We start from the raw sequence: 21,676 nt of genomic DNA, 5'->3' as shown, positions 1-21,676 counted from the left end.
CAGCCGCGGCGGCGTCCCGCGTTCCGGGCCGCCGCCGCGACCGCTTCCTGCCCCATGCAGCAGCAGGTGTCCATAGTCGGGGACCCGGCGCTGCTATCACCTCGGCCCCGGGGGGCGCCTCACCTCTCCACGCTCCTGTCTCCCGCTGTTCCGGCCGGCGCGGGAGTCCCCGCCTCCTAGGGCGCGCGCGCGCCGGCTGTCTCAGATTTAAAGGGGCAGTGCGCTCTTAATTGGTAGTTGCACCTAATCACTCCCCTATAAATCCCAGCATGCCCTGTCCCCTGTGTTGGAGCCTCTACATGCTTCCCATAGCGTTTGGCCCAGCTCCCTGTTGTTCCTGTGTCCTGTCCGTTACCTGGTCCCAAGTCCCTGTTCCTGAGTCCTGTCCGTTACCTGGTCCCTAGTCCCTGTTCCCGGTTCCTGTTCCCCTGTCACTCCACCTGTTCCCGTGTCCAGCCTGTCACGTGCTCTCTCATCTGCAGACTATTGCCTGTGCCATCTCCTGCCACGCCTCGCCTGCCGACACCAGCAACCAAGCCAGGGGTAGCGACCTGGGGGTCGCCTGCCGCAGCAAGTCCATCCCGCCTTGCGGCGGGCTCTGGTGAAAACCAGCGGCCCCTTAGACTCCGCTCCCTGGTGAGGTTTGTGCCATCGCTGGTGCCGGTCCAGTGGATCCACTACTCCGGGCGTTACAGTAGGCTCCAACCATGGATCCCGGCGAGGTGCCCGATCTCCGTGACGTCGCCAGAGTGGTCACTCAGCAGGCGCAACAAATCCAGAAACAGTCACAGCAGATCCAGCAACTCACTGCCGCCTTACAGCAGCAGACTACTGCCCAGCGCACACCACCTCCTGACGCTTCTTCTTCACTCCGACTGGCCCTCCCAAGCAAGTACTCTGGGGACTCTAAGTTGTGCAGAGGATTCTTGACTCAGTGCACCATGCACATTGAACTTTTGAGTAGTCAGTTTTCCACCGAGCGCTCTAAAGTGGCTTTCATCATCAGCCTATTAGAGGGTAGAGCCCTGGCCTGGGCCACGCCACTGTGGGACCGTGATGATCCAGTCGCTGCCAATCTCCGGGCCTTCCTATTCGAGTTTCGCTCCGTCTTTGAGGAACCTGCCCGTGCTTCTTCAGCCGAGACTGCTCTCCTCAACCTCTCTCAAGGCAGCTCCTCTGTTGGTGATTACGCCATCCAGTTCCGCACCCTGGCAGCCGAATTGGACTGGAATGAGGCCGCCCTATTGGCCACCTTCAAGAAGGGCCTGTCTAGTCGTGTGAGAGACGTGCTCGCTGCCCGAGACCTGCCTACCTCCCTGAACGAACTCATTCTACTGGCCACCCGAGTTGATACTCGTTTTTCGGAGAGGGAGGAGGAGGTTCGGCATGAACATTTACTAACCCGTTCCCGTCGCCATCCCCAGCTGGCGCCGGTTTTCCAGAATCCTGACCTTTCGATGTCCCAACCCTCTCCTGAGATTCCTATGCAGGTGGAACGGGCTCACCTGACGCCTGATGAAAGAATCCGGCGCCTGGAGCAGAATCTCTGTCTCTATTGCGGGGGTTCCGATCACTTCCGGCTGGGATGTCCCCTACGTCCCCAAACATCCGGAAAATGCTCGCACCTAGGTCCGGTGGGACAGGTGTCCCTAGGTGTGAATGCCACCATTCCAAGTCTGTCTATGCCAGTTTCCATCCGGACTCTCTCAGGACGAAATCATCAGACTAATGCCTTCCTCGATTCTGGGTCAGCAGGCAGTTTTATTGCGGCAACATTGGTCCAAAGATGGCGGCTACCCGTGACCCGACTAGCCAGGCCCCTGACTATCTCCTCGGTCACAGGCGAAATTCTTACTGACCGTGTGTACTACCAGACCGCACCTTTAGTCCTCCAGGTGGGTCCTTTACATCAAGAAAAGATATCCTTCTACGTCCTGCCCCATTCTTCCCCCGCGGTCCTCCTGGGACTCCCGTGGCTGCAAGAACATGCCCCTCAACTGGACTGGAGAACCGGGGAGATTCTCAGTTGGGGTCAGGACTGTTCCAACCAGTGTCTCAGGTCACCTCAGACCAAGTGTACTATGTCGTTTCCTGTCCCAGCCAAGCCTCTATCCGACCTATCGGCAGAAGACCAAGACTCGGCGGAAGCCTTCTCTGCCGAGGTGTACCCTCTCTCCGTACCCAAGGCTAAGGTCGGGTCCCCTCACCACCGGGAGAACTTACAGAAGGTCCTCGTCCACAGACCCACAGTCCCTTGCCATGTTTTACCGCCTGATCGCCTAGCACCAGTCGTCACCTCCTCGCTTCGGAGAGTACCCCCCGGAAAGACTCATGTTCACCCTGCGCTTCGAAGAGGTATTTTGAAGTGGGGTCATTCCTCGTTGGAGGCCGGGCACCCTGGAGTCCGTAAGACCGGCCAACGGATCTCTCGCCACTACTGGTGGTCCAGTTTGTTTCAAGATGTCAAAGACTTTGTGGCTTCCTGTGCCATCTGCAGGCAAGAAAGAGGGGGAGGCCAAAGGGGGGGGGTACTGTCACAGCCGCGGCGGCGTCCCGCGTTCCGGGCCGCCGCCGCGACCGCTTCCTGCCCCATGCAGCAGCCGGTGTCCATAGTCGGGGACCCGGCGCTGCTATCACCTCGGCCCCGGGGGGCGCCTCACCTCTCCACGCTCCTGTCTCCCGCTGTGCCGGCCGGCGCGCGCGTCCCCGCCTCCTAGGGCGCGCGCGCGCCGGCTGTCTCAGATTTAAAGGGGCAGTGCGCTCTTAATTGGTAGTTGCACCTAATCACTCCCCTATAAATCCCAGCATGCCCTGTCCCCTGTGTTGGAGCCTCTACATGCTTCCCATAGCGTTTGGCCCAGCTCCCTGTTGTTCCTGTGTCCTGTCCGTTACCTGGTCCCAAGTCCCTGTTCCTGAGTCCTGTCCGTTACCTGGTCCCTAGTCCCTGTTCCCGGTTTCTGTTCCCCTGTCACTCCACCTGTTCCCGTGTCCAGCCTGTCACGTGCTCTCTCATCTGCAGACTATTGCCTGTGCCATCTCCTGCCACGCCTCGCCTGCCGACACCAGCAACCAAGCCAGGGGTAGCGACCTGGGGGTCGCCTGCCGCAGCAAGTCCATCCCGCCTTGCGGCGGGCTCTGGTGAAAACCAGCGGCCCCTTAGACTCCGCTCCCTGGTGAGGTTTGTGCCATCGCTGGTGCCGGTCCAGTGGATCCACTACTCCGGGCGTTACAGCCTGTCAATCCACGGCCGCATTTCCAGCTGCAAACAATGGTCTTGTTCATTTTTTACGGGTCCGTTTACGATCGGGCCGTAGATTCATACATAGTGTGCACTGTGCAGCCGTATATCGTATACTTTCCAGCGTACGCATGAACCGGAAAAATCCGGCCGATGATTTACCGCCCACAATACAGCCGCACAGATACAGAGTGTGAACCTAGCCCTGCTAATTTTCCAGACTTGAACCCAATGAAGGGTCTGTGGGATCATCTTGTTCACTCTATTGGATTCTCCCCCACAGACGCTCCAGCAGCTGGTGGTCATAATAATGTGAATTATGTGTAAATTAATCCTGTCTGTCAAGACTCACCTCTGTCAATTGTATGATTGATCTGGCAAAGTGTTGTGGCTTTCGTTGTATACGGATGCCATAGTACTGATGTATACAGACATTATAAGCACATATTCTTGTAAAAGCAGAACCTTCAGAATGCTTACCTTTTACCCACCCAATAAGTACCATGACAACCCAACCATGGTGGTAGTGGTGATGGGCATGGTGAATTCCAATTGCAATTTTCCGTACACGAACTACCTCTTTCATACCAACAAGAACAAGTTTCACGGGTAAAAAGCTTACACACTTGTAGAAGAGATTCAATGGGCAGAAAAACATGAGGTACCTGCAGAGATAGGAAAAGCATAATCTGAGTTTGTGGTCTTCTGCCATATACCGCTGAGGTCAGTAATTGGCTGCGGCAATGATGAAGGTACAGTATACAGGCATGTCATTACTGCCTCCATGTAAAGATCAGAAAAGCAAACCTACAATAATCCTACATTATAAAAAAATATGTAATTTATAATATTTAAAAAAAAAATAAAACATTAACTCCTTAACCCTACAGTCGATATTCATTTTTGTTTTTTTTAAAAAGCCATAAGGCTGCATTCACACATTGCGTGTTCCTCACTGAACACGGATGGGGAATGCCTGTAACGGACTCTCCCCTGCCCGAGCAGCATCTGTGATAAGATGCTGGGAGCGGGGGAACTGTACAGATATGCGCCGCGCTGTAATTACAGCGCCGCATGGCTGATTCATTGATTCATGAAATATGCTATACAACTAGAAAAAAAATTAAGGAGGTAAAAAGATTTTTTTATTTTATTTGGGGGGTTTCATTTGTACATCATTTACAATCTATCTACAGTATACTCTTCAGATCAGTACGATTATAATTATAACCAATTCATATGCCTTTTAATTTTATTTTACTACTTTAAAAAACTTTTTTTTTTTAATTGCTTAAAAATTGCTTTATAATCTTTTCATTTTCCAGTCTGCAGGGCGGCATAAGGGCTCATTTTCTTATACCGTGTTCTGTAGTTTAAATCAGTACTTTTGCATGTATGGAACTTTTTGATCACTTTTTATTAATTTTTTGGGGGAATGTGATGTGACTGAAACCCAGCAATTTTGGATTGTGGTGTTTTTTCTGTGTTCACGCCATTTAACAGGGTCAGGAATTTAAAAGTTTATTAGTTCTGTTAATTCCACAAACAGCAATACTACTAATATGTATTATTTTTGTTTTATTTATATTTTTACATTTTTTGTATTTGGTAACAGGGAGGAGGAGGGGGGGGGCTTTCCTGGTGGTTTAAGGAAATAATGGAGGCAGTTGGGAGATTCTGTTACCATAGTGCTATTATCTTCGGACCACTGAAACTAACTACAACAGTGCGTGTAGGTGCCACACTACATTAAGCTATCCACGTAAGACCAGTTTAACCTTTTCACAACCATGGGTCATTGATTCCTCAATGACCAGGTCGTTTTTGCACATCAGCTTATGGGATCATAATGTTCCCATAAGCTGATGTCCCTATGTCTGCCCCCTCTACTCTGTCTCCTGCCACTGTCACAATCTGTGACAACGGCAGGGAGAAGAGGGGAGGGGCAGAGCACACGGCTGCACGCCCGGCGCGCTCCCTGCCTTCAGTGCACGCCCTGCCTTCCCTCCCTCCCCCACCGGCCTCTGTAGCCAGGAGACCGAAAGCCTGAGGCTTTTGATTTCCATGGCTACCATCGGGGCTCTGACATCACTTCGCAGAGCCCCAATGGACACCAGACAGAGAATTCTCCCTCTGTAGAGGGAGAGTTCTCTGTCAGCAGCCCTATAGATGCTGCGGTCGTGCTGACCGCAGTATCTATAGGGTTAACTCCCAGCACCACAGCGCAATAATTTTCCCCAATCGAACGATTAACGATTTTAGTGTTTAGACGAGACGATATATCATTTGAAAAAAACTTTACTGCAATCGTTTTAAGATCGCTTAAGCCCATCTCACACATAGGTTGAATCGGTGAAAAACTGTTTAGACAAAGCGATCTGCAAATTTTCAGCGAACGCCCAACAATCGCTCCGTGTAAAAGGATCATAACTCCTTGATAGCCAGAGCACACAACAAATGGGTGGGACGAAACATCCTGATGGAAACAGGCCAGTGTTCAGACAGGGTTTAGGTTACTGCACAAGACATACAAGAACACTGAATATCAGCGCCATCTCAGCCGCACAGCATGAGCAGAGGGGCGCACGAAGTTCAGCACAGGCACATTTATGACAATGCAACACTGAAATACTTACCAGACAGCAGATGCTAGAAGTATATTGACATTATTGCTGAAATAGTGGATGGGAGAGTCACCAAGCAAAACATCTGCAAGTATGTAGCTACCAAAGCAGTAAAGCATGGCGCACAGCCAGGAGGCTACAGGACTGCGTCTAGAAAGGGCTACAGCACCTTTATGTGAGAAAAAGAATAATACAATGATCAAAATATGTATCATACAGAGAAGTCATTTTATTTTGTATTCAATTGTGATCATGAGTTGAATATAAGTACTATAAGTATGCCTAAGGAGTATACAGTATACAGTATTACTGGCCTAACAGCATGTCTGTGACCTGTATGGTAAACTGTAAACCTAAAGAAAAATCCTCTTGTAAGATAATCTGCTTCATCTGAACTCACCGTTATACCACCCCATCCCCATTCAGACTACATTCCTGCTTTTAGGGTGGGTTCACACATACTGGAATTGTAGCAGATTTAAAGTTGCAAGTACCACAGCAAAATCCACTGCGGTTCCTGATACTGTTAGTTTGTATGGGTTTATATAAACTTTGTGGATTTTTCATTCCGCTGCGAGTATGTAAACCCCATCCCACTTAACCAGCTGCGGCCTGGTGAATATTTTACGGGTCCACACCGCCTGCTTCTGTGGCTTCTGGCTACTTGTGTCCCACTCAGCCAATCAGTGGCCGCGGTGGGACAACTAATTGGCTGAGCCACAGAAGCAGGCCAGAGTATGGACCCGTAAAATATTCACCTGGCCACGGCAGGTTAAGTGGGACAGGGTTTACATACTTGCAGCGGAGTAAAAGATCTGCAAAGTGTATGTAAACCCATACAAACTGACAGTATCGGGAACCTCAACAGATTTCTCTGTGAACTTGCAGCGCGAAAGCTGCTGTGATTTTCGTTTGTGCAAATCCACCCTTAGCCAAAATAAGCTGCACCAAAACTGCATGGTGTGAACTTGGCGAAATGCTGTTTGCAGTAAAGATTGTGGGTATCTGTGTATCATTGTACAAATGACTAAAACAATATCTCGGCAAACTTATAATTTGTTTCACATTGAGACGTTAACATCTTCACAAGTCCTCAAGGGAGTGTTGCACCAGCAGCAAAATTGTTAATGAATAGTGTAATGTCAGAGTGAGGAGGTGAAATTGGATGACGGACAGCTGATGTACCATACATAACTAAATATAGTCAATAGGTCAGCAGGAGAGCAAAGGGTGATGACCACCTGTCAGGGACCATCTAAGTCATAAACGGTTAAGAGAAGAGAAAAGTCAACTGTGAGAAACATGTCTAGAATGACATATATAAACATACATTATGCCTATAATGCCTCAATAGTAATGGTTATCATGAGAATCATTTTGTCTATGGTACTGAAGTGATTGCATCCAGCCAATATGCTGCTCTATACCAGCTGGTACTAAGATGCAATGTATAGTCTCCAAACTCTAATTCTGAAGGGTATTTCTTCATCCACAACAGGAAAGCCACAGCAAATCATCCAGGCCTTTGTGCATATTTGTTGCAGACAGTCTGTGGATTTTGGTTCAGATTCAGCACAAAAAAAACTATGGAAGGAATTTTATCATCTGCACCTTTTTTACTCCACTTTTCTAGCTTACAATTTTCTCCTAATACTAATATCAAATGTGCCACCACTTTGTTACAAGTCTATTGTTACAAAGATAAGCCCAGTATCTTTTTTAATGCAGGCATTGCAGGCATACCTGGATTATATAGTAGTTTATTAGAGGTTATGAGACAGTTTGCGTGCAATACACAGCCACCCCCTCCAGTCTGAGAAGATGTTTTTTGAGACATAGAGATACTGTCTGTGCAGCAGGGAGCAGAAGGCTTGAGCCACCTTTTGCACCCCAGAGATTCTTTTAAAAGTTCCTATACACCTTCCCAAAAGCGAAGTATTCTACTGTGGATCAACATGGTGGGGGACATTCCAAGACTGGTGTAGAAGTACGCCGGTTTTAAGTAAAGCTCTGCCCCCTTTTCTCTGGCCAGATTTACTAAGAGGTATACGCCTCTTAGTAAAGCCAGCTGGCCCTGTGCAGGCATTGCGGAACAAATGTACACCTGCCGTAAATCATGATGGGCATAAATCATGATGAATTTGGCGTGGGTGGAGGCGTCATGGCCCCACCCCCATCTGCCCTTCAGGTGAGCAGGTGTTAGGGCTGGCGCATACCAGGGAGAAGGCAAGAATTTACTTTTTCTCCCTGGTGTACGTTGGGGTGAATGCTTGATAAGTCTCCCCCTGTGTCTAAAGCAAAATCATTGGAGACAAGAATAGGGTTTGGTGGATTATTGCTTCCAAATAAATTTTTTCTTGGAGAGATAAGCCAGGGCCATAATTCTGTGTCACTCAGGGACAATGTGGCCAACTTTTGACTTGGAGTTGTCCCCTATATAAATGCTATATGCTGATATACCATACAAAACTAAATAAAGGTACAATGCACTGCAAAATAAAACTATGCATAACTAAAATGTCTGACTTTTCTGCACAATATACATTACACTATATATTCACTGTAAACGGCATTTAAAGGGGTTATTTAGGGTTAAATAAAAGCATAGCTGCTTTCTTATAAAAACAGGGCCACACCTGTTCTCAGATTGTGGTATTACAAATCAACTCCACTCACTTCATTCATGTAAAATTGAGCTGTAATACCACACAAAAACTGAGGACAATAGTGGTGCTGTTTCTGGGAAAAAAGCAGCTATGTTTTTCTAATCCTAGATAACCCCTTTAAATATAAGTGTACAACGGCACCCCTAAGTCAAGCATCATTAAACTCTAATCAGAGTATGTCAGAGTAGAGTGAGTATGGTAAGAGTATGGCTACATGGGGGGGGGGGGGTGTAACTACCAGGGTAGATGTCTATATAGGGAATATTACATACTGGGTGTTTACCTGCTGGGGGGAGGGCTCCCTGCACTGAGAGGTATAGCTACTATATGGGTTCACGAAGGGGACTAACTACTATATGGGGGGCAATAGAGCACCTATAATATATGTACTGTAGATAAAGAGGGGCAGAAGTTTTTACAAGTGACAGGTACACTTAAATATTGACAACTGTTTCATTAAAATTAATTTAGCCTCCTGAAACAACTAAATTTATGCAACAATATGCATTTTAACATTCACTATCTACCCAGCACACAAGCTGAAATGTTTCTGGTTGATAATAAGCTCACAAAGAATGGTATGTACATATTGACATAGTTTATTTACTTAAGCTAAAACACTAATACCTAGGGTGAAGAAGGGGAAAATTATCAGTTTTTTTTGTGACAAAGTAGAAAATAATGTCAGATATGACAAAGCAAAAAATATGTTAAATAATGTCATCAGTGACTAATGTCAAACATTGCAGTCAGTATGAACCCCATGGAGCTATTTCTCCTACACAGCAAACTACTGTAAATACAGTATTATATTGGGCAGTCACCCTCTGCTAATATAAGAGTAGCTCAAGATTCTGATCGAACTAGAGAGTCTAAGAGGTAGGACAACAAATGAGTCAGAGAAATCTTATTCATCATACTGAAGTGACCTTTTGGTATTGGCATTGATGGGGTCCTGGTTGCTGGACCTAGCCAATGTGTGAGTGACATGTCATCAAAGCGACTCTTTACCCACAATCTGTCTCCCCCCAAACCGCTTGTACCTTCGGATATATCATCTATGCAGTTTTTTAGAACAGGTGGTACTTTTTATGTGCCTGCACAAAATTTTATGGTTGCTGCACAAAAACTATTATTAGGCGCAAGTGCCTTGATAATTCTCACTCTATTTTTCTATAACATGTACAAAAACTTGATTAACATTAAAAAACATTATTAGCCAGAAGTATAGCACAAATTCATTGATAAATGCCCTCTTTATGTTCATCCATTGACCAGTGTATGTGTATTTATGAATATATGCAAATAGTTAGAGGTACATTTTTACACACTAACGGGTGTGACCTAGGAGAAGCAAGGAACTGCCTGTATGTTCTATAGATTCTGAGGCCATGTTCACACGTAGTATAACACCGGCCATTCTGTGATCCGGCCGGGTCACAGAACGGCCGGTGTTACTTAAGATCGTCCCGGTCACTACTGCAGTACCAGCCGGATGATCTTCACTTTTGCAGAACTTGGATGCAGACGCACATCAGAATTCACTGCTGCACACAATGGAGCATGCAGCTAGAGCCACATGCTCCATTGTGTGAACTGACAGGTTCTCTGCAGCTGCTATACAATAAATATTGGCCACGAAAAAAGGACATGTCAGTTTTTTGCATGGCCGCTAGTGATCCCGGCTGGAGTGTATACTATGTGTGTACACTCTGGCCGGGATTCCCTCAGCAAATCCGCAACAACAGCTACAATTAATACCTAACTTAGGTTGTGTGATCATAGCTTTACGGAGGGGAGGTGTAAAATATACATTGGTGTAAACTGCCCACAGCAACCAATTACAGCTCAGCTGTCAGCTCTGGTAAAATGAGAGAAGAGCTGTGATTGGTTGCTGTGCATATTATAAATCATTCATATTGGATCCTAAACATATTTACCAACAGTTATTGCTTTTATTTTTTGCTTTCATATTCTCTGAAAAAAGGACAACACCAAAACGTTCTTTCCACTCATAGTTAGTGGTTGGGTCAAGCCATTTATTGTCAAACTACTGTGCTTTTTCTTTTTAAATCATATTGACAACCACAAACATCCAAATAACCCTGATCAAAAGTTTACATTCCCTGAAGTTGACACAAACTGACAAAAAGTTTGTCCACAACTGCCAGGAAAGAACATCAGCTGAAATACAGGCCTCTCTAAAAAGTAGCGGTCTGGCTGTTTCAAGATGCACAACAAGGTCATTTGGAATGATGAGACCAAAATGTAACTTTTTGCCCACAAACATAAATGTTACATTTGGAAAGATGTCAACAAGGTCTATGACAAAAGGAACACCATTCCTACTGTAAAGTGGATGTATCGCTGATGTTTTGGGGATGTGTGAGCTACAAAGGCACTGGAACTTGGTCAAAGTAGAAGGAAAGATGAATGCAGCAAATTATCAGCAAATACTGGAGGCAAATTTGCACTCATCAGCTGGGAAGCTGTGCATTGGAACATACTTGTATGTTCCAACATGACAACAGTCCAAAACACAAGGGCAAGTCGACCTGTCATTGGCTACAGCATAACTAAAGTAAAGGCTCAGGAGTGGCCATCACAGTCTCCTGACTTCAATATTATTGAGCCACTCTGGGGAGATCTGAAGTGCGCAGTTCATGCAAGACAGCCCAAGTATTTACAGGAACTAGAGGGTTTTTTGCCAAGAAGAATAGGCAGCTTTACCATCTGGAGTATGTAAACTTTTGATCAGTCTCATTTGGATGTTTTTGGTTGTCATTATGATTTAAAAAGAGAAAACACAGTAGTTTGACAATAAATGGCTGCACCCAACCACTAACTATGAATGGAAAACAAGTTTTTGTGTTATCATTCATATTCTCTGAAAAAAGGACAAGAAAGCAAAAATTCTGGTGGGGTATGTAAACTTTTGAGCACAACTGTATGTATATTATTATAACAGACCCCTTTCAAGATAAACTAGTGACTGCATTTTCACCCATTCATTTTAAATACGCTGGAATAAATGATGTCATTTATTCTCGGCATATCAATTGTTGGTGAGTAGCTAAGATGTAAGACACAGATTAGACCCATTTAAATGAGTGTAGTTTGTGCCTAAAATATTACTATACACTATAGAAATCCAAGGCATCCCTCACAGTTTCTGCAGTGTATTTGCAGCATATTTTTCCTCTCTTATAAACACCCCCTATTGCCAACTGGCCCTTTTATGGAGAAACAGTGTAGGTTACTGCATTTTGTAATGTGTGTAATGTCCACCATTGTTTTCAAGGGGACTGTAGCTCACTGTAGCTCACAATGTGGCACACATTTCTTCTATTGCGTGGACTGTGACATGTGACTTTTTTCTGTATATAAATGGTTTTCACATCTAAAACTGCACCAAAATCCACAGCAAAAGAGAGTGAAAATACATCAGATTAAGCCTCTAATTTTAAAGACAAGTATTTCACAGCATGTTTTTCAGACAAAGCCTTAAAGGGGTTGTCCGGCGATAAAAAATTATTCACAGAATAACACACATTACAAAGTTATACAACTTTGTAATGTATGTTATGTCTGTGAATGGCCCCCTTCCCCGTGTTTCCCTTCACCCACGCTAGACCCGGAAGTGTGGTGCATTATACTCACCGCATCTCGTGTCGTCCACGGTCTCCGATCGTCAGCAGTGACGTCTTCTTCGGGAGCTTGGCGGATCTTCCCGAGTGCCGGCCACCCTCTGCAGCGTCATCCGAAGCTCAGCCGCGATTGGCTGAGCATAACTGTGCTCAGCCAATCGCGGCTGAGCGGCTGATGACGCGGCCACGTCATCAGCTGCTCAGCCGCGATTGGCTGAGCACAGTTATGCTCAGCCAATCGCGGCTGAGCTTCGGATGACGCTGCAGAGGGCGGCCGGCACTCGGGAAGATCCGCCGGCCTCCCGAAGAAGACGTCACTGCTGAGGATCGGAGACCGTGGTCGGCACGTGACAGGTAATGTATAGCGCACCACACTTCCGGGTACACGGGTGGGGGTGGTGGGACACGGGGAAGGGGGCCATTCACAGACATAACATACATTACAAAGTTGTATAACTTTGTAATGTGTGTTATTCTGTGAATAATTTTTTATCGCCGGACAACCCCTTTAAAGAGGTTATCCAGTGATAGAAAAACATTGCCACTTTCTTCCAGAGACAGCACCACTCATGTCTCTAGTTTGGGTGGGGTTTTGTGACTCAGCTCCATTAGCTTGAATGGGGCATAATTGAAAACGACACCTGAACTTGAGACAAGCGTTGTGTTGTTTCTTGGAGAAAGTGGCCATGTTTTTTTTATGCTGGATAAGAGTCAGAATTAGAGATTAGTGAATTTACAGTAGGAACAAAGTAAGTTACTTCGTTCGTTTTTGCATTCTGCTCATCAGTCTGCAGGACTTTGAAGTCTGCTCTGTTCTGTGCGCTACTCCTAGGTGCTGGGAAAAGATGGATCCAGTCCTGGGAAACCCCCCTGCAGATAGGAACTAAGCGATTTTTTTCATACCTACTAGAGGAGCGAACCTTGAACATGCGATTATCCGAAGCCGAACTTTCGGCATTTGATTAGCGGTGGCTGCTGAAGTTGTATAAAGCCCTAAGGCTATGTGGAAAACATGGATATAGTCATTGGCTGTATCTATGTTTTCCAGACAACCTTAGAGCTTTATCCAAGCTCAGCAGCCACTGCTAATCAAATGGCGATCGTTCGGGTTCGGATGGACTCGAACCCGAACCCGGTTCGCTCATCTCTAATACCTACTCATCTGTAGTCAGAATGTTTCTATTTGGTTCTTTTTTACTCCTTGGGTGTTATATTTGTTTATATGCATCTCACCTGTTCTTCACTGGTCAGAGACACAGTTTATTTTCTATGAAAATAAGTTTGATTTGCATTCAGTCAAAAGGGAAACAGGGACAATTAGAATACGATGGAACAATACTGCAAAAGCAGCAGTGTAAATAGTGCATAACACACATGGACTGCTACATGGCAGCTGTTTAGTCCATCAACAGTGACAACCATTTCTTAATTAATCAAACAACTTATAGGTTGGAACAGGCTCGCCCTTGTTACTGGCAGCCATGAATATAAACACAACCCTGTTTGGGTCCTGACCTGTAACACTATATGTGTGAGTAAAGGACATCTCCACATTTCCCCAACTGTTGCTCAGTTTTCAAAGTTGCCTTTCAAAAGCCTTATTTAAATATTCAACGGACTAAGTCCATTATCTAGCGCTGCACTCTTTATCCTTTTTTTTTTTTTGGCAGATTCATTAAAAATTGTACAGTGCTACTTATATTAAAGTTATACAGTTTAAAAAAATAGAACTAGCTTAGATAGAACATCACATGCCTGTTTTTAACAGATTCACATATGTCAAATCCATAGAACCCATGAAAAAAAAGGATCCTATAGACTTCTGGAAAGCCAGCCATGCTGCGATCACGTTTCACATTAAGACATGCCCTATTTTTTTGCGGAATGGATTGCAGATCCATGAGAACTTGGATCATGTGAATAGCACAATAGAAATCAATGGGCCCTAAAATCGCCCTAATTGAGGATCCATGATCACGAGCAACTTGGAGGGACGTGAGTAAGTGCTAAGGGCCTAAGTACTTGATTAGAACAGAGCTATCAGGGAGAGAAAGTGTGTAATGTTTTGGTAGAACACTACATTATCTGCAGTATATTAGTGGCTCGCATCCCTTCCATTTATGCAATTTAATTTATTAAAAATTGATCACAAATCTTTAATTTTCCCCTTTCCCCATAAAATAAAGGTAAAATATGTCTGCAATTCTGAGGTTATTTACAACTGTCCAAATAATAAACATGCTCATTATTTACCAACTGCTTTTGCAAACTATGGCTTCACTTTCATTTGAAATTACAGTCAGATTCAGCTTTTATTTTACTGTGTGTAAACCTAGCCCAATGGTACATTCACACTTGAAGTCCTACCCGTTCCATAGGCTCAATGATATTTTCCGGCAGATTCCGCTGTCCGCCCAAATAATTGACATGTGAATGTACCCTTAGGGCCCTATTCCACAGTAACGATAATCGGCCCCATTTGGCCCGATTCGGGCGATTATCGTTCGGTGAAATAGAGAGAATGATCAGCCGATGATCGTGTCATCGGCTGATCGTTCATTTAGGGCCAGACCTAAAATCATCGCAGCATCATACATTACCTGTCAGGTCTTCTTCTCCGCGCGGTCTTCATCCTCGGGTCCCGCGCGCTCTATCTTTCGAATGGCCGGTCAGCTGACGGAGCGCTCAGCCAATCACAGGCCGGGACCGCCGCGGCCTGTGATTGGCTGAGTGTGGCCTGTCAGCTGACCGGCCATTCGGAAGATAGAGCGCGCGGGACCCGGGGATGAAGACAGCGTGGAGAAGAAGCCTGGACAGGTAATGTATTACTGCTGCTGCAAGGGTTGCAAGGACATCGGTAATGATGTCCCTGCAGCCCTTGCTCAACGATCATCGGGCCGTGGAATAGGCCCAGTAAACGAGCGGCGATCTAGCAGATCGCTGCTCGTTTACATCGTTGATCGGGCCCTCCTCGGCTCGTGGAATAGGACCCTTACAGTCAACAGGGAAATTCAAGCCTAGTTAACCCTTAGATGACCCAGGGCGTATAGTTACGCCATGGAAGTCTGTCCCCAGACGACCTAGGGCGTAACTGTACGCCCTGGGTGTTTCTCCGGCTATGAAGCGTGCTCCGGAGCGGAGCGCGCTTCATAGCAGGTGGGGGCCGGCTGCAATCGCGCTGCCGCGTGTCATTAACTCCTTAAACACCACGATCGCGACGAGACCGCGGCGTTTAAGTGTAAGTGACAGGGGGATTCCCTGTCACTTACCGATCAGGACCCCCGCAGTGTGACTGCGGGGGTCCTGATCGGTAAAACGGACCGCCGGAGGTCTCTCACCTGCCTCCCTGCGGTCCGATCGGCGATCTGCTCCACTAAGCCTGCACAGGCAGGCTCAATGAGCAGATTGCCGATAACACTGATCAATGCTATGCCTATGGCATAGCAATGGTCAGTGTAAAAATCAAAGTACTGGATGTAAAAGTCCCCCAAAGGGACTTCAAATGTGTAAAAAAAAAAAGTTAAAAACACTATTAAACTACCCCAAAACCCCTCCCCCAATAAAAGTTGAAATCACCCCCTTTCCCATTATATAAATAAAACATATAAAAATAAATAAACAAATAAACATATAATATACCGTAGCGTGCGTAATTGTCCAATCTATTAAAATATAACAAGCGTCATTGCGAACGGTAAACGGCGTACACGAAAAGAGGGAAAAAAGTGCGTTGATTACCGATTTTATGTTACATTATATATAAAGAAAAATTTATAAAAAGTGATCAAAACGTCCGATCTTCACAAATATGGTATTAATAAAAACTAGAGATCATGGTGGAAAAAATGACGCCCCATACAGCCCCGTAGGTGAAAAAATAAAACTGTTATAAGCGTCACAATAGGCCCATTTTATTTATAATTAATTGCCAAAAAAAAAGGATTTCATTAAAAAAATATATATATAACATTAGAGAATCTGTGTAACCTGCATATGGTTGTGTTCGGACTGACCTATAGAATAATTGTATCATGTCGCTGTTACCATATAGTGCATTACGTAGACACAGGAACCCCCCAAACGTTACCATATTGCATTCTTTTTTACGATTTCACCAATTTATATCTTCATAAATAATATATTTGGAATTCCATCATACATGTTATGGTAAAATGAAAGACGCCATTACAAAGTACAACTATTCCTGTAAAAAAACAAGCACTTACATGGCCTGTAGATAGAAAACTGAAAGTGCTGGAGCTCTTAGAAGGGGAGGAGGGAAAAACGAAAACACTAAGATCAAAATTTGCGCCGTCCACTGGGTCATTTTGGGCCTGGTCCTCAAAGGGTTAAAGTGTCACTGTCGTGAATTATTTTATTTTTTTTGCAGAAATCAATAGTCCAGGTGATTTTAAGAAACTTTGTAATTGGGTTTATTAGCCGAAAAATGCATTTTTATCATGAAAAAGCAGTTTGAAGCTCTCCCCCCTGTCTTCATTGTTCTCCTATGGAGAGAGCTAAATAAAGGACCAAAACAGGACAACAAAGAGTTAATCTACAAATACATCACCCTCTATCTCCTCTGACAGTCACCACTGACCTCTCTGAGCTCTGATTACAGCGTTCGCCCAGCTCCTGCCTGTAATACTCTGTTATCTGCTTTCTGCTGTCGGCTAACTCCCTCCTTCCTCCTCCCCCCTCCCCCTAGAACAGACTGGGTATATCTGATGCAACAAGTCACAATTTCCTGATTTTTTGCAGTGGATGGAAAAGAGGAGGGAGGCGGGGACCTGGGAAAAGGCTTTTTAAATGCAGATAATGGCATATTTGGCTAATAAACCCAATTACAAAGTTTCTTAAAATCGCCTGGACTATTGATTTCTGCAAAAAAAAAAATACGACAGTGACTCTTTAAGGGGGATGTACTGTATAACTAATTTTCATTTTTTGCATATTGTTATAGGTTTTGGACCTACGGAGCTGTTGTTTTATATCGTTTAGTGACATGCTTTAAATCAAGAACAATGAACATAGATGACAATAGACAGAACCTGATCTATTGAGAGTGTAAAGCATTACTGAGCATACTCTGTGGTCTTTGAAGAGGTCATTCCATAAAGAGCTGCCAATGTCTTATAGTGGTGCTATCTACCAGTGTCACCTGTCACTGTAAGGCTATGTTCACACTACAGATGAGACCGGCCGCATTTTATACGACGCCGTACATGTGCGGCTGAAACAACGGGCGTGGGAAAAATAGACATGCGGCCGGATGCGTTCGAACCGCGAACATACACCCGTAGTAGAGTTATGCTTCCCTAGCTTGTTTCGAAGCGATCTGAGGCAGGTCATTTACTTGGAAATCTTCGCCCAGCCCCGTAAAACACACAGAACCTTTTGGATCGAAAAATCAAGTTCAATTTGGCTGAAATAAGTACTCCGTACGGGACCGCATGGAAATCCACTGCCGTGAGTTTCTACATTTTCGTCCTCCAACAATGGTTGTGTTCATTTTTCACGGCACCGTATACGATCCGGCCGTAAGCTCATACGTAGTGTGCATTGTGTGGGCGTATATCATATACTTTCAAGCGAACGCATCAACCTCAACGTGCGTATATCCGCGGTCCACACTACGGCCGGAAACATACGCAGTGTGAACATAGCCTAATGCTGTACAGAACACTTTGAAAACACTTGAAAAAATGTTGAACATAAAATTTGATTTAAACAATTGGTAATTTTATTATGACACATGCTCCTTTAACCCCTTCCGGACCAGGCTAATTTTCGTTTTTGTGTTTTCATTTTTTCCTCCTTGTGCTTAAAAGGCCATAGCACTTGCATTTTTACACCTACAGACCCACACGAGCCCTTATTTTTTGTGTCACTAATTGTACTTTGCAATGACAGGCTGAATTTTTGCATAAAATATGCTGCGAAATAAAAAAAATAGATATGCAGCATAGATCGATGAGATCGGCACTTGTTTGCTTCCGGCTGCTGCAGCCGGAAGCAACCGAATGCCGAGCTGGGATCAGCGCCATTACGGCACAGACCCCGGCCAGCACCAGTCACGAAGATTGCTCCTCCATGACAACATCACGGGGGAGCGATCTCCCCACTAGACACCAGGGATAAGCTGCTCTGAAGTCTTCAGATGCAGTTGTCAACTTTGACAGCTGCATCTGAAAACTTAATTAGCAGGCACGGCGATCGGAGCCCGATCCCTTGAGCATTGTATAAAGCACCTGGAGCGGCCCCAACACGTACCGGCCGCGGACGCAGCAGGTGCTTTATAACGGAGAAAATGAATTTTATTCCCCGGCTCGTGACTAGATACGAGCGGGGAAGTAGTCATAGTGGGCGGCTCCCCGCTCGTATCTAGTCACTGCGCTCTGCCTGTCAGCGTGCTCAGAGGGGATGATTGACAGGCAGAGAGGGCCGTTACTGTCAATCATCCCGCCGAGCGCGCTGACAGGCAGAGCGCAGTGACTAGATACGAGCAGGGAGCCGCCCACCATGACTACTTCCCCGCTCGTATCTAGTCACGAGCCAGGGAATAAAAGTCATTTTCTCCGTTAAAAGTACCTGCTGCGGCCGCGGCCGGTACGTGCCGGGGCCGCTCCAGGTGCTTTATACAATGCTCAAGGAAACCATATCAGCTCAAACGGGCTGTTTGGTTCCCTTTAAGGGCACTTTTGCGTATTTATTTTTTCCTTTTTGCCTTCTAAGACCCATAAAACTTTTATTTTTCCACCTGCAGGGCCATGTGAGGGCTTGTTTTTTTCAGGAGCAGGTGTACTTTGTAATGGCTTCTTTCAATCTGCCATAAAATGAATGACGGAACCCCTAAAATATTATTTATGGGGTGAATTTGGGTCAAAAAATGCAATTCTGCAATTTATTTTTTTTGGGGGGGAGGGGGGGGGGGAGGGGGGGGTCCGTGTTTTTGTAATGCACTTTACGGTAAAACTGACAGTTTTTCGTTATTCTACAGGTCAGTCTGAACACAGCGATACGCATGTTTACTAGGTTTTCTAACATTTTATTATTTTTAATAGCAGTAAAACTTTTTTTTTCAAATAGGTATATTAAAAATGGCCCTATTGGGACTCTTATAGCGCTTTTATTTTTTCACCTACGGGGTCGTATGGGGTGTCATTTTTTGCGCCATGATGTCTATTTTTTATTAGTAAAAAAAATTTTTAGATCAGACAAATTGATCGCTTTTTTTATTATTTTGTATACATAAAATGTCATTTAAAAAAAGCAATCTCTGTGTACGTGTGAAGGCACCCTTAACAACATATTTTGCTATTAGGATCTATATTAAATGGCAACTCTGAAGCAAAGCATGAGGTTATTTGGTTTTTTGTTTGTTTCTTTGTTTGTTGTGTGGGTTTACTAATTGCCCCTTAGGTGTGTCTTTAATTGAATTTAATAGTAAAAATCTGATTGGTTGCTAGGGGCAACTGAGCCAGTTGCACTTTAAACCATATTTGATAAACCTCCCCCTATGTGCTTTGGACGTCTGTCATTCCATTGACTTCAATGCTTCGAAACAGACGTCTTTTTAAATCAAAAAGGCGGACACTTTTTCTCTTTTTTTGACGTTGTGTGAACATAGCCTATGGCTGTATCCAAGTTTTCCAGGCATGGACTATCCAATTATGTTTTCCAGGCAGGGAGTAAGGGTCCTATTAGATGGGCCGACGATGGCCCGATCAATAATGTAAAGGAGCGCCAATCTGCTGGATCAACACTCGTTTACTGAGCCTATTACATGGCTCTTTATCGTTTAACAAGAGCTGCATGGACATCATTAGCAATGTGCGTGCAGCCAATCACTGGCCGCAGCGGTCCTGTCCAGTGATTGGCTAAGAGGCCTATCAGCTCAGAGAAACTACAGCGCTTGGTGCCGGGAAGAGAGCAGAAGGCAGGAGGTGACTGGGAGCGTGGACAGGTAATGTATGAACAGTTTATTTAATTGTTAGCCACCGACTACATATCCCTTTTACACGTAGCAATGCATGGTTGGTGGCCGATAATTTTAAAACTGGACCTAAAGAGCCGATCAGCTGATGATTGTTTTATTGGCAGATCATTGCCTACTACATTATCGCTCCATGTGATAGGGCCCTATCCAATCAAAGCTCACAGTGTCACAGTGTAGGGGATTTCCCCCCCACCCCACTTGGCTATGGCTGCTAACAGGCCTCTTTGCCTGTCAATCACCCTGGAGAGCGCGCTGACAGGACAGACAGCCGTGAATAGTCATAGCCCAGATGACTAGTTTACAGCTCTCCCCCTGCCTGGTGCACAGGATTAAAAAGTATTTTACCAGACATGAAGACCCCAGAGCCCAGAACCCCTGACCACAGACCTGGCTGCGGAGTGCGTGTAGCCGTTCTGGGAGCCCAGTCAGCACAAATTTGTTGATTGGTTCCCTTTTCCCAAGATGAGTAAGGAGAGACTTCGGTTTCTCTTTAAATAAAGAGATGAGCATTTCACCACTGCTGATAACTTTGGCTGCTGATTGTCAGTTCTTATCTGAAGTCAACAGGTGGCTAAGATACGGACTGAGCTAATGGCCCCGTGTGGAGTTTATAGGGTCAGACGCAAGAAAACTTTTTCCGGCTGAGATTTATGTTAGTAACTTACTGTCTACAATTTATTATTAATATGATACATTACATTCTGTGATTAACTACTAATTATGAAATCATAAGCTTCAGCATTGTTGTTTCTTCAAAACTTACTATTACTTCAGACTAAGATTTACCAATTCATGGCTGGGCTAACACACTGCATTGTCAGGCAGCTCAGTAAAGAGTTAAATATTTTTCTAAAGCCTACAATTCATCCATTCATTCTTACTCCAATTTCTGTATCCTTAAAAGGCAAATGAGCAGTTGTCACAGATTCAGACAGTTAACCCTTGCAGCGATAAGTATATGCGGAACACATTCATTAATCTTGACTACTAAATATCATTAGTACTTGCACATTTAGGATGAAATAACCCACCTGGCTCATACTTCAGATATAGGATGGAAATAATATAATAAGCCACATCAAAGAGTGGGAAGACAGGTAGTTTGGAGAAAGATGCAGCCAGGTCGTCCAGGCTGAGAGATGACAGCAGCTCCATGGTGGTGGCTCAGCTTCCCACGCTGTCTTTGCTGATAGTGACAGCAAGCTGCGGTGACTGGGGATCTATGGGGAGGGGTGCAGGAGGATGACAGACAAACGGTTTGTGTGAATCCCCTCTCCCACCTCCACTACTGCTAAAATAAACCCCGGTTATGAGGGCTATATTTAGCTGACTATAAGAGGCCACTCCCCGTGCTGCCTGCATGGGAGGGCAAGTACACAATTGTAGCACATTGCAGGACTTCCTTGTGCTAAGTTACATTTATATTATCTACATTCATTATCTCTTACTGTATGTCTAGCAAACCACCCATATGTAGTCAAATGAAAATAGAATAATAGCTA

At 45.1% G+C, this 21,676-nt stretch overlaps 1 protein-coding gene across 1 annotated transcript in view; it reads right to left on the bottom strand.

Annotated features, from left to right (window-relative positions):
• The window catches only part of TMEM38A (transmembrane protein 38A), a 34,237-nt gene extending 12,763 nt beyond the window's left edge, over positions 1 to 21,474 (bottom strand). Inside the window, exons 1-3 of the mRNA XM_069964424.1 lie at positions 21,206 to 21,474; positions 5,875 to 6,031; positions 3,719 to 3,903 (exon numbers count right to left, since the gene is read on the bottom strand). Of these exons, the coding sequence (XP_069820525.1) occupies positions 3,719 to 3,903; positions 5,875 to 6,031; positions 21,206 to 21,329 (466 nt within the window). The 5' untranslated portion in view covers positions 21,330 to 21,474. The remainder of the gene's footprint in view (positions 1 to 3,718; positions 3,904 to 5,874; positions 6,032 to 21,205) is intronic.
• Positions 21,475 to 21,676: the final 202 nt, after the last annotated feature.

This window comes from Dendropsophus ebraccatus, chromosome 3 (genome assembly GCF_027789765.1).
Source record: "Dendropsophus ebraccatus isolate aDenEbr1 chromosome 3, aDenEbr1.pat, whole genome shotgun sequence".
Taxonomy (NCBI): domain Eukaryota; kingdom Metazoa; phylum Chordata; class Amphibia; order Anura; family Hylidae; genus Dendropsophus; species Dendropsophus ebraccatus.
The sequence above is the reverse complement of the archived record's forward strand: the minus strand, read 5'-3'. Positions and strand labels throughout refer to the sequence as shown.